This window comes from Rhipicephalus microplus, unplaced genomic scaffold (genome assembly GCF_043290135.1).
Source record: "Rhipicephalus microplus isolate Deutch F79 unplaced genomic scaffold, USDA_Rmic scaffold_52, whole genome shotgun sequence".
Lineage (NCBI taxonomy): Eukaryota > Metazoa > Arthropoda > Arachnida > Ixodida > Ixodidae > Rhipicephalus > Rhipicephalus microplus.
Genome location: NW_027464625.1, coordinates 65,653 through 78,579, shown reverse-complemented (window position 1 = coordinate 78,579; position 12,927 = coordinate 65,653). Strand labels below are relative to the sequence as shown.

General features: G+C 46.8%; 1 protein-coding gene across 1 annotated transcript; it reads right to left on the bottom strand.

The window, feature by feature from the left end:
- Positions 1-2,386: 2,386 nt before the first annotated feature.
- Positions 2,387-5,426, bottom strand: LOC142788293 (uncharacterized). Its single transcript, XM_075884893.1, has 3 exons — positions 5,311-5,426; positions 4,425-4,525; positions 2,387-3,800 (listed from the first exon to the last, which is right to left on the bottom strand). Exons 1-3 carry the CDS (start codon positions 5,382-5,384, stop codon positions 2,434-2,436), a joined length of 1,542 nt encoding a protein of 513 aa, XP_075741008.1. The 5' UTR covers positions 5,385-5,426; the 3' UTR covers positions 2,387-2,433.
- Between the last annotated feature and the right edge of the window lie 7,501 nt (positions 5,427-12,927).

Below are 12,927 nucleotides of genomic sequence, written 5' to 3'. Positions count from 1 at the left end.
TCACACGTCACATTGCCGGTCATTCCTATTAATATGAACCCAAGAAGCGCATAATGGAAATCAACGTACGTCAGTTTTCAATTGAAGTGCGGTTAACATGACACTGAGAAAAACACTTAAAGTCTAAGAAAACGAAATTCGCTGCTGGTTGATACCGAACCCTCATTTCGGAATTTCGATCGGCATTCATCTTAAAGCTGACAATGGATCGAGAAGTTGTGAATGAGATGCCTCCAATAGACCGCAGCTTTCTTTTGGGCTGCCAACTTCTCATTCTATTTCCTTCACGTTCTTCTTTTTTTTTTTTTGCTATAATTGTTACTTGTTGTAGAAACTGGGATTTCTTGAGACGAAGGTTAAAATGTATGGCTTGCGATTTATGGAAATAAACATCCATGTGTCAACCCGCGTGACTTCGTGGACCAAACGCATCTATTGATGTATTACGCTTTCCGCCTATTTCCCCATGTCTTAATTGACATTAGCGATGTGCACATCTATCGCGCTATTAGCATTGCATCGTAGATCAGTGAATTAAGTTTCACTGCTGACCAACAAGCGACATCTCACGACGGGTCATAGGGACTTTCTGTGGGATCCAATAAACAACTAGTTTCAGCACGCTCTTAGGCGGCACAAGCAGAACAAAAAAATTCTTGACCGCCCCATTGAGTGGAAAGCTTTACCCGCAAGTTGGGTAGCTACTTATACATACACAACATTTGTTTCTTTTGCGAAAGTCGTGCGTTCCACGCCGTCGTTGGTAAATACCGCCAAACACTTTCCTCCCTCCGTGACGCCAAACGTTGAAGTGTAGCGCCATCTAAACGAGAAGTATTCATATGCTTTCCGATAAACTAGCTCTACTCCCCGCTAGGTAGCGCTAAACGTAAACTGCCCAATTTGGGCCACATGTTTTATTTTAGATGTGCCTCTCTTTCAGTCCCCGATCCCCTTAGTGGTATTTTTTTTGTTGGGTTAGTTGGGACATCCTTACGATGGATTATTTTAAACGCCTAAAACACCACAATAATAACGAAGAAACACACGAAGACGTCATTTTCTTGTGCTTCTTTGTTCTTCTTGGGGTGTTCTCGGCGTTTGGATTTTTCCCCCCATCCTCTTCCCCTTATCTTACATTAGATGTGCAGCAGTTCTTCGCCAGCCAAGCCACTTTGCACGTATCTATCTATCTATCTATCTATCTATCTATCTATCTATCTATCTATCTATCTATCTATCTATCTATCTATCTATCTATCTATCTATCTATCTATCTATATATATATATATATCTGTCTGTCTGTCTGTCTATTTATCTATCTATCTATCTATCTATTTATCTATCTATCTATCTATCTATCTATCTATCTATCTATCTATTCGCTTACGTCTGAGTGCTCACCCCCCCCCCCTTTTTACGTGGGGTAAACCAAAATTAGTATAGGAAGTGGAAGATAATTGGACTACCAATACGACTCACTGATCATGACATGATTATTGTCACAATGCGGTTGCGTACGTCGTCAAACCCTTCCCACCAGACGTATGGCACATACTAGAGGGCGAGTATGTGCCACGGGTGGTTGACAGTATCTACATAACGAGACACGGCGCGAACATACATGGGTAATTTTAACACGTGAGCTTTAAGAAAAAGCTCACATTCGCAGCGTGGACTCTACGAATGCAACAAATGAATGTCAGGGTCACAGCAGGAAGCGAACTCGAGCGTTCCACATAGTCACGCTAGGCCTCGGAACTACTTTTAAAATAGATCCTCATGGTCGTGAAACATCAATTATGGCAGCAGTGCTGGCTATCCAGTTTTATAAACATTACATTTGTACTCATATATGGTACAGTGGTCACGTCGTCGGGTTACCGTCCCGCCGAAGTTGATAGCAGTGTGCAGGGCTATCATCTACGCGAGCACCAGCACTTCATATCAGCTCCCCGCTTCTGGTGTTGCTAATATCCAAGTTGCTGTTGCCATCACTACGCAACGGTAAACAACTGGTCATATAAAACATGTGCGGCTGTTTAACGTATGCTTGTGCGTGTATTTGTACAGGTCTTTAGCGCCACTTCGTGACGTTTCACTCAATAACAAATTTCAACACAGCTACCTTCCATTCCCATGCTTCACATAACATCGATTTTCAAGGTATGTGGAATGTTTTTTTTTTTTTTTTTTACAGTTAGGGCGGTAAATTTTCTCCTTTTGTTTCCCCTGAATCTCATACGAAACTTTGATTTCTTTATGGTTGAGGTTGCAGGCTACAGAGTGCTAGGTAATATTCAAATAAAAGAATAATGGTAAACAATTCGCAGTTAAATAGTTTATTTTTGTAGGATGAATTATTTTTCGTATGGAAAAGTTCAGACGACTTTATTTATGGTCATGCGCCACTCGTCCCTGAGAGCACGAAACTACCTCCTCATTATGCCAACCTTTCGTAACGCTTCTTGTTGTTCGGTGAGCGGCTTATGGGTCGCCGGAGTCTGGGCTGCGGTCGTGGCAATAGATTCCGTCGACGGAGTTCCTGCTGCCAAGGTTCCTTCCTCTTTTGCTGCGCTTGTGGGCGCTGCAGTCACCCCTTTTCCAGCTTGTTCGGGAGCAATAGGTCCCTGTGTGCTGTTCAAAGCAGTGTTAGCTCCACGCTGCTGCTGCGGCGTAGAAAGAGCCTGTGTGCTTTTAGAACTCGCCTCCGTGCTTCCATCTGCCAAGGTCTGCTGAGGACTGAGAAGTTGCTGTGGTGGTGTCGTCTTAGTAGCACCATTTCGCTGACGCTGAGAGTCTTGCAAGAGCGACTGTGCAGTTCCTGGTTGGAATGGCTGGCCAGACAGTTGGGCTTGTGGCATGCTAGCCGCTTTGCTTGGAGAAAAGTTTGGCCTCGTCTGAGTAGGGGCAGCAGCTGCTTGAGGCTGTGGCTGCTGGGCATGGTACTGCCCCGGCCCAACCGGCTGACGGGGTGCCCCTGGCGGGGTACTCTGCAGGGTGTTTTTAATACCTTGTTTGTACGCCCCTTGCGACAAATACTGCTTTTGCTCGATGGATACTGTTCCAAACTTTTGATTATTGGCAGGGCCTACAGGTAATGATGTCTGATATTGCTGCATAGTCAGGGGCTGCTTCGTAAAGACTAGCGAGTATGGCGCTGCCTGGTTAGGCATAGTCGGTTTATTTTGGTTCATCTTGCTCGCAGAACTTGACCACACGTTCGGGGATGATGCCTGCTCACCCATACTTGGTACCATGACACCGGCGGTCAACTGGGTGTTCGAGTTTACTTGATTTCCGAATCCCAAACCAAGTGTTTTCACTTTGCCTAAATTTTGTGGCTGTCTCACACCTTGAGGGGTCTGACCCGGAGCATAATTTCGTTGGGGCGTCAATGCACCGCTTTGAAAGGTATTGTAGGCTTTTGTTTTCTGGGGCCAAGCAGCTGCTTGTTGCTGTGTCTGGAGCTGCCAAGCGCTCTTTTTTTTACTTGTGGGCTGAGCTCCTGCTGCGCCTGTCTGCGACAGTTGTTTCGAAGCCTTCTGCATTTGCAGGTTACCACCGCTCGCAATATCAATCATGGTTCCATCCTCATTAAAGTTTACTTGAGACGGTGCGAGGGGGGTAACTGCGAAACCCGAGGGGCCGTGATACAGCGCAACAGTTTCTGGCATTTTGTCAAGTCCTAAGCCCATGAAGAGCCAAAGGGGAACATTGCTGTCGGATAAAGATCCTAGATTAGACTGGAAGGCTGGCGATGAAAGGATATCCAATGGCACTTCACCCGAGACAAGATCTACAGAAAAGAAATAAATGCAAGAAAGATGTTCATCCTGTTCTCGAAGTGACACATGATGGAAGCTTTTTATGTCAGTTTCAGAAGCTGATCTACTGGGTCTGTTTTTTTTTTTTTTAGCGCTTCTTGCTTCAGAGTGAACATGGAGTCTAGATTCAGCTGAGGTCATTGTACTTTGCAAGTAAGCAATCTCTGCATGCCTCATAATCTAGTTAATGGTCGTGATAATAACAATGACGCAGCTTCTTTGCCATAATGTTGTCATGTGTTTTAATAAACGCAACTTGCGTTTCTGTCAACCGTTGGTACGTATACTGTTCACTGTCCTCGCTCGCGGCTAATTTTAACCTCGCTCTATACGTCAATTATCGGACATGGTGCAAATTAAACTCGTCACGTTATCTCCCTTCCTGTAGCTGTATGACTGCTCGTAAGAAATCATGTATATAAATAAAGGCAAAAGTATGCGCACGTAGCATAGCTAAGACTAACTGAATTAACGACTGCACATAAATATGTGCGGCTTTTATAACGTCGCGTCACATTTAAGGGAGTAGATACATACGTGCTCCCCTCAGTATTCCAGTGCTTTACCATTCTGCAAAGACAGGAGTTTGCCATTACCTTGTTGACTTTGTGGATAATACGCTCTTCGATCTTCTGCGCTGTCTTTGTTGGTACTCATAAGCTGGCACATACCAGGGTCATCGGTGCACGAAACCTCTCTGGAGTTGAAAGAAGATGATATGAAGTTATGGACGATGCCTAGCCTTGTGGAATTTCGTGGTCACCCAATTCTGAAACTGTTTGATGCGTTTTAAAAAACACATTTTCCTAGCTGTTGTGGAAGTTATGTAACGCTAAATGTTTTTTCTTGTGGTTATATGACTGGGAAATATTAGAAAGGCAGCAATTGCTGTTGTCTTGTTGTTCACCGTTGTGATTAGGCAATTAAAAAGATCAAAACAGCAAATAACCAAGCGGTGTGATTGGTGTTTGAGAATGATTGCCCACATTTCATTGAGATGGTATTAACGAAAACAACGTAGGGTAAGACATGCAGCTGAAATGGTGCAACATCAAGTGGCTAAGATTGCTTAAAGGTGTTACATATTTAAAATGAGAGATATCCTACATTTAACGCAACAAATAAATACAACGATCTCACGATGGATCTATGCGATTTGGACATCGCTTCAGCTAAAGATATATCACGTAAAAGAGATGCTGATTTTCAAGTAAGGATGGGAAGATAATTCCAAATGATGCATTTGAAGACAATGTATTTGGTACTTCATGCTAAGACAAACGTTAACACGGTGCTACTGCGGCTTCCAAATAAGTTAATTTGGCGTGATTCTTATTTTCAATTGTAACCTCTTCTACGAACCAGACGCAGTCATTCTTACATGGATGGTAATCTGGGTATACTTCGAATAAGAAACGAACGCGTTTACACATGCTGTAGCATTTTATGTTGCAGCAAACTGCCGTGCCAATTCGTACTTACGCTTTGGATGTGTCGCTGGTAAATAGGAAGACGGCAAGGCAACGCACGGCGAATCGGAGGACCGAGCGGCACATTTCGCTGCAGACAGTGGCCAAGGATTAGCGCATTCGCCGAGCGCGCATCGCTTTCATCCGTGCGTCTGACTTTCATTAATTGTGCAACCGGGAGGCTAAGTAGCGCCGTAACTTTTGCGTCGCCGTAAATGCCACGGAGTTAGGGAAACACGCTGCGGTTCTTTGAGCGAGCGCAGCTGCATGTGGACACGTTAGACACTGTTAAGTCACGTACCACTCGTCACATACAGAGACGAAATTGGGAAGCGAAGTATTCAAGCCGAAGAAGTCACGATCCATTATTTTCTCCGAAATTAGGTAAAAGTTAGCAGAGTTGAAGAGTATAAATGACTAAGCGAATAACGTCACACGTCGCCGACGGGGCCTGCGACGATGCAGGGCTTTGTCACCCTTCATCCCAAGGACGTGAAACGAATGACGATACAAGCTACTTGAAGTGATAGACAATCGTGCCTTTCTCACTTATACCCGTATACTGTCCTACTCAGCCGTTGTGCTGTAAGTAATGCACTTTCAACGATCTTACGTCTTTACGTAGCAGGCCGTAAAGCATTGCTATAGTACTTAACAGCAAATTAACATTCATTGGAAGCTGTTGCTGCTTGGCTAAGTAGCTCTGTCTGCATTTATCGTTTATTTTTGTTTATATTACGGCTCAGCACTGCTCAAGACGTCGGACGACTTGAAAAGGTACCTGCCGTATCGGTGACCGACGGGTGCTGCGCAGCCCGCCGCGTCAAAAGGTGCTAGAAGAAACGAAACAAGCATCAGGGAGAGCCCCGCCATGACCTCCCAAGGTGTGACACCAGGTCAGAAGCACCAGCTGGTGTGCGCAAGCATACCTGACTGCAAGCGACAACACTGTTGTCGCTTGCAGTCAGGACAGCGTTGAATCAGAGGACGAATCAACTGTCGTCGGGGACCACAACGGGGCGAACCTCACAGATCTAGACATGGACGAGGGTGGTTTCCGCCTTGTGTGACATCGCAAAGACAAGGCGGTGGGCATTCCTGTGGTAATAGCTCCAACATCCGAAGGAGCTAACTTGAGGCAAGTGAATCCTATTGACCTATACTCGGAAATTGAAATGATTCTCGGTGGAGCCCCTGTTAAGAGCCATTTCACAGCACAAGGAGCCCTGCTCTTGAATATAGAGACGGAACACCAAGCTAATATGCTTCTAGAGACCAACACTATCTGCGGCATTGCCATATTTGCCCGTGTACCACACATCTACATGAAAAATACATGCATTATAAAAGGGGTCCCAAGATGGTACTCGGACGAAGAGCTGTTAACCTACCTGAGACCTAAGGGAGTATACCACGCAAGAAGAATCATACGATAGGTCCAAACCTCATCCTCCGAATGGGAATCGAGGCGCACTGACTCTGTGGTTCTCACATTCGCTCCCAATTCGGAACGTGCAGAGAAGATCAACCTTGGCTTCACCAGACACGAGCGGGTAGACTTCGTGGAGACACCGCCACGCTGTTTTAAATGTCAGCGTTTTGGACATGTTGCTAAGCACTGTCGAGGGGAACAAAGGTGTAAGCGCTGTGGGGGGGCCTCATCACTTTAAGACGTGTACAAGTTAAGAAAAACTTGTGTGTGCAAACTGTGGCGGCGACCACCCAGCTAGCTACGGCCGATGTCCAGCACGAACAACTGCGCAGCGAAGAAATAAGACGTTTGTCCTCGGCCCGAAGACTGTGAACGAACCATCGCTCACAAAGAAGACGTCCGGCGCGCCACAACATGGCGGTTTGGATAACGAGTACGCAGGAAATTTTCCGCGCATAAATCCGACAAGAGCTGGTACTGATTCAACGCAAGTGCCCAACGCTGGTGAGAAATGTATCACGAAATAGTCCGCCAAGCGCACCTACGCTGATGCACTGAGCCCACCTCAAGTACCATCTGGAAGCAAACAGCAAGAAAACCTCGAGCACGTTATTCGCGCTCTGTTCACCGCACTACGTTCACACGTCGCTAAGATGCCTGCGAGTTCAACGAAGAATATGTTGGAAGCAGTCCTGGCTCTAGAGTCAGTGTCACTTTGCTCTGCATCCACAAACACACGGTAGAATAATGACAATGTCTCGCCCACCTGGTCTATTTCGTCCTTCAAAAGTGCCCTTAATAATGCAATGGAACTGCGCCGGTCTTCTATAACGTCTGCGCGAGCTCAACCTTTTCCTGCGCGACATTCCGATACCGATTTTAGCCCTCTCCGAAGCCGATCTACCGAATGCAAGGACGCTCCCAGGGTACACCCGACACGGCAACCCGAGCATAACGTCGTTTGCAAATGGAAGCGCAATGATATACATAAGGCGGGAAATACCTCACGTCGCCTTACCAGTGCAAGACCTCTGTTCCAACTCACTGGAAGTCGCTGCTGTGCAAGTGTGCCTGGGAAACCGAAAACTGAGTGTGGTATCGGTGTACATAAGCCCACGAAAAAAAGGTCTCCATGGAGACTTTCCTAAAGGACCTTTGCACTCGATGTCCCGCTCCTCGAATAATCTGTGGTGATTTTAACGCGCACCATCCACTCTGGGGAGATTAGAGTGTAGATTTTCGAGGCAAGGAACTTCTAGCAGCTGCGGATGCTGCCGACTTATGTGTGGCGAACGATGGCAAACCTACATTTTTCAGGCCACCAGATTTGTGGAGTGCAATAGACCTTGAACCTCACTCCACGGACCTTCTGGTATCATCGACCACGGCTCCAGACAGGATGGGCAGCGACCATTTCCCCATCTTCACCAATATCCTGGTATTTTGAACTGCTGGTCGACAATTCTGCAATGTAACACGCTGGGACACCTACAGAGAAGCGTTGGACAAACCTACTGGTGAACTGTTCGCAGATATGTTGCAAAGCAAGCGAGCAGCAACTTCGTTGCTGAAACTGCCCGACAATTTTCCTGCTCCTGACTTGAAATTGAAGAACCTCTGCGCAGCACGTAGACGGGCGGAGCGGAAAATATTGAGAACAAAAGGAAATTCGTCTGCGAAAACCGAATATAACAGGATAAACACTGCGATTCGTCGCCATACAAAAAAAATTAAGACGAAATCAATGGGCCGCTTTCTGTGAGAGTTTATCAACGTTTACGCCCTTGACAAAGATATGGGCAGTAATAAATAGCCTTTCTGGGAAGATGCGAACACACAGGCCATTCGAAGCACTCGCTTTGAAACAAGGGATAGATTTGCAAACCCTTGCAGAGGATTTTGCAGACGTGTACAGATCTGGTAGATCAGCAGGAGCGGCGATTCCTCTGTCACCCCAGTTTTTTCACACGATGGATACGCCAATCACCTTTCGAGAGCTGGATATAGCACTTAGCAAATTAAGAAGACGCTGTGCCGTGGGTCCTGATTGGATCAGCAATCAAATACTTACGAATCTACCATATGAGCGAAAAAGGGCCCTTTTGGACATATATAATCATGTCTGGAGCACGGGAGAGATCCCATTTCTTTGGAAGACAGCACGGGTGGTGCCAGTCCTAAAGTCCGGAAAGGATCCTGCGAGCCTCGCGTCATATCGACCGGTATTTCTTACATCATGCGTATCTAAGTTGATGGAAAGATTAATATGTACAAGATTAACTTCGTACCTTGAACAAGGAAGACGATGGCCATCGTGTATGACTGGATTTCGCCCACGACTGAGTGCCCAGGAGAGTGTTTTGGACCTATTAAGCCACATCGAGCACCACCACGTCAGCGGACTCTCGACACTCGGCGTCTTCATGGACGTTGCCAAGGCATATGATTGTGTGCTTCAAGCAGACATCGTGACCGGGCTCCAAGCGATTGGTGTGTCGGGAAATGCTCCTCGGTTCGTACATGAATTTCTCAGAGACCGCTGGGTCCGTGTTAAGCTTGGAAATGTAACGAGCGAAGAGAGACGCGTTTCCCTCGGCGTCCCACAAGGAAGTGTTCTATCTTTCTTGCTTTTTAACGCTGCCATGGCCAGCCTTCCCAACACTCTACACTAAAGCAGTTAAAATATCCATCTACGCCGATGACATCTGCATTTGGATCTCAGGGTACCAGCACAAACCTTTGGCCCGGATAGCACAGAGCACTATTTCAATCATTGAGCGTCACTTGTTGACACTTGGCCTATCTTTATCAGCGGAAAAATCGGCCTTCATGCTCTTCCCGAGAGCGCGACGGAAGTCTACACGTCTGTCGCTGAATATTCGAGGCCACTCAATTCGTTGTGCAACAAGTGTCCGTTTCCTGGGCATTACCATCGACAACAAGCTATTATGGCGACGTGCGGTTGATAGTATAGTCACTGCATCAGTGCAAAGGATCAACGCTCTTCGTCGCATGGCAGGGGTTCGTTGGGGCAACAATCCTATGTCCATGGTCAAATTGAATGATGCGCTTATAACAAGCCGCATTCCTTATCAGCTGCTCCTGATATCACCATCACCAAGCCAGTTCGAACGCCTAGAGGCAGTGCACAGAAAGGGTCTTCGCTTGGCGATGGGAGTCCCTCAGGCAGCTTCAAACACGAAGGTCACCAATGAAGCCGAGTCTCTTCCGCTCCGTCTTTTGGCGTCTCAGGCCTTATTGACGCAGCTGTCAAGACTGGGCGAGTCCTTCGCAGGCACGGCGCTTCTCCGGCGGCTAAGAGCAAGAACTGGCTAACATTTCAACGCGGCACTAAACACATTTCGATATTTAGGCTTGAAACTGCCTAAACGGCGCCCTATGGACCCGCCATGGTCTTTTGCGGATGTTGCGTGTAACTTCAGCGTACTCAATCTACCAGCGAAGTTAACCATTCCAGCCGCGGAAGCAAAATTTCTTGCGCTGGACTACTTGAGCACCATGTACCGCAGCCACCTACAAGTGTACACCGACGGACCAGTGTGCACACAAACGGATAGTTGCGCAGCGGCTTTCTGCATACCCTGCCTTGGCGTGTCATGGTCGGGCCACCTGGATCGCGTGGTTTCGTCCACAACGGTAGAAAGCACTGCAATCAAGGCGGCTTTGCGAAAATTGCGATCCTTTTCTGCACGAGATGTTGTAGTGCTGACGGACTCCAAATCGGCGCTGCAAAGACTGCGTCGTGGCCTACCTCAAGAAAAGTTCACCAGGCAATCTCTGGCACTAATCAAACACCTCAATGGCAAGAGTTTTAATATAAAGTTCCAGTGGATCCCATCCCACGTTGGCATTGAGGGCAATGAAAAGGCTGATGCCCTTGCATGCGAAGCTCGTACATCGTTTCCAAAAGTAAGAACTCCCAAGACTTACCAGAACAACAAAGATGTGATACGCAATCATTTCAAGGCGACCTACAAGTTTCCACACCAAGCATGTGTAATTCATGGACTTTCTCGTGAAGAAGCGACGCTGTTTTACCGCATAAGAACCGGCTCCGCATACACCCTGGCCTGGTCATTCAAGACTGGGAGATACGCTTCCCCATTCTGTGCCTTATGTGGTGACGTCGGGGATATTGAACATTTCATTTGGCTTTGCCCACAGTTTGATGTGCAAAGAGGAGCGATGATCCACTCCTTGCGAAAAGGCTGTCATAGGCACCGGACAGTTTATGAGGTTATCTTTCCTGAAGGACCCGCGGCAACTAGGACGCACGTGCAACGAATTTTGTTGGTCTTCCTGCGAGACACTGGGCTGTCTGACACGTGGTGACATTTTCCAAATTCAGGAGATGCTCAGGCGGAACAATTGCCGGCCATGCAGGCCAGGCTAACCCCGCCTGCTGCAACACCATCACCACCACCACCACCTGGAATTTCACTGCTGGATCTTCCGAATTGAGCAGCATTAAAAAACTGCTTTTTGCCACTTCTGGTAACTCTAACTCCAAACCATGCATTTCAATGCAAGTTTTATGGCAGCGTCATCTTGTTCGTTGTTGATGTTGTTGTCATTGTTGTTGTTGTTGTTGTTGTTGTCGTCGTCGTTGTTGTTGTTGTTGTTGTTGTTGTTGTTGTTGTTGTTGTTGTTGTTGTTGTTGTTGTTGTTGTTGTTGTTGTTGTTGTTGTTGTTGTTGTTGTTGTTGTTGTTGTTGTTGTTGTTCGATAGGGTGGGACGGAATACACAAGCTTCGGTGCTGTTTGGGGCTCTTCTCCTAATTGTGTTTTCTTGGGTGACTCGCATCGTTGAATTTGCGTCGTCTTCACATCACTGCGCCAGTTGTCTGCCCCACTCGCTTCGCTGTGCGATTTCAGCGAAGCCGCGGTCTACGGTGTGCCTATGGAAATTCGTCCACCCTGAAGATTCGCTTTTAATGAAGAGTCGAATGCGATAGCAATATTCTGTTCTTAGTACGTATTTCAAACATTAGGGCATGAAAACTTTTCGAACTTCCTATGCCTCCCGCCTCCTAAGTAGCTTTAAGGGAACAGGCGCAGTAACGTGTGTGCCTTTCGTAGTGGGTTATACCGGCTTTAAACCACGAATACATTATGATAGTCACATGTTCTGATACACGATAGCAATGGGCGCTTGCAGCACGCATTATTACTGCAATATTTCATGTGGTATTGTGAAGCGTGTATACAGGAGGCGGGTGTTTAAAAAGCCCGTGGTACTTTCACTGCAATTCCACGCAGAGGAAGTTATTTTAACGGTATTTACAAGCAGACGTGTGGCTGTGTGGTAGAACATCCGCTTGACACGCAAGCAACTCAATTTTGATTCCTGCTTCAACCAAAGTGACCCGAGCTTGATTCCCACTATTATATAGGATTTCTTTGTTACTTATTTTATTTGAATCCTTCTCGATTTTTTGATCGCGGATATGATGATGACTTTTCGCTTCCAACCAATACAGCCAACGCCAGAACGCGCTCTTTAACGCTATAAGTTTAAATTCAGCTACAAGGTGACACTGCGGCGAGATAACTGCCAGCCACTGCCAATAAAATAGATTCCTGTTTGACCAACAAAGTATTCCTGTTCCTCCTGTAGGTTCCCTTTTATTGAATACATCGATGTGTGTCGGCAGCAGAGTGGGAGCTTCTGCGGTCTTAGAGCTGACTCCCCAACAGCATCGTACTTCGCAGGTTGTGGAACTAGAGCTCTTTGAGGAACCTGTCTCAGGCAGGCTCAAGCGGTGAACGCTTGAGCCTGCTCAGGGCCCCATGAGAATGTGGTGTCCTTCTTCAGGAAATCTGTGAGTCGCCTGGCAACGTCGGCGAAGTCTTTCACAAAACGACGAAAGTAGAAACATAAGCCGATGAAGCTCCGGACGTCGGATGTAGAACATGGCACCGGAAAGCTATGGACGGCGCGGATTTTTTCGGGATCTGGTTGGACGCCATCGGCGTTTACAAGATGGCCCAGAATGGTAATCTGACGGCGGCCAAATTGACAATTCTTGGAGTTTAGTTGTCGCCCAGCTGTTCTGAAGACTGCGAGAATTGCAGTGAGACGGGTCCGGTGGCTATCGAAAGTATAGATGAAAAGACTATCACGTCGTCTAGGTAACAGAGACAAATAGACCACTTACAACCACGCAAGAGAGAGTCC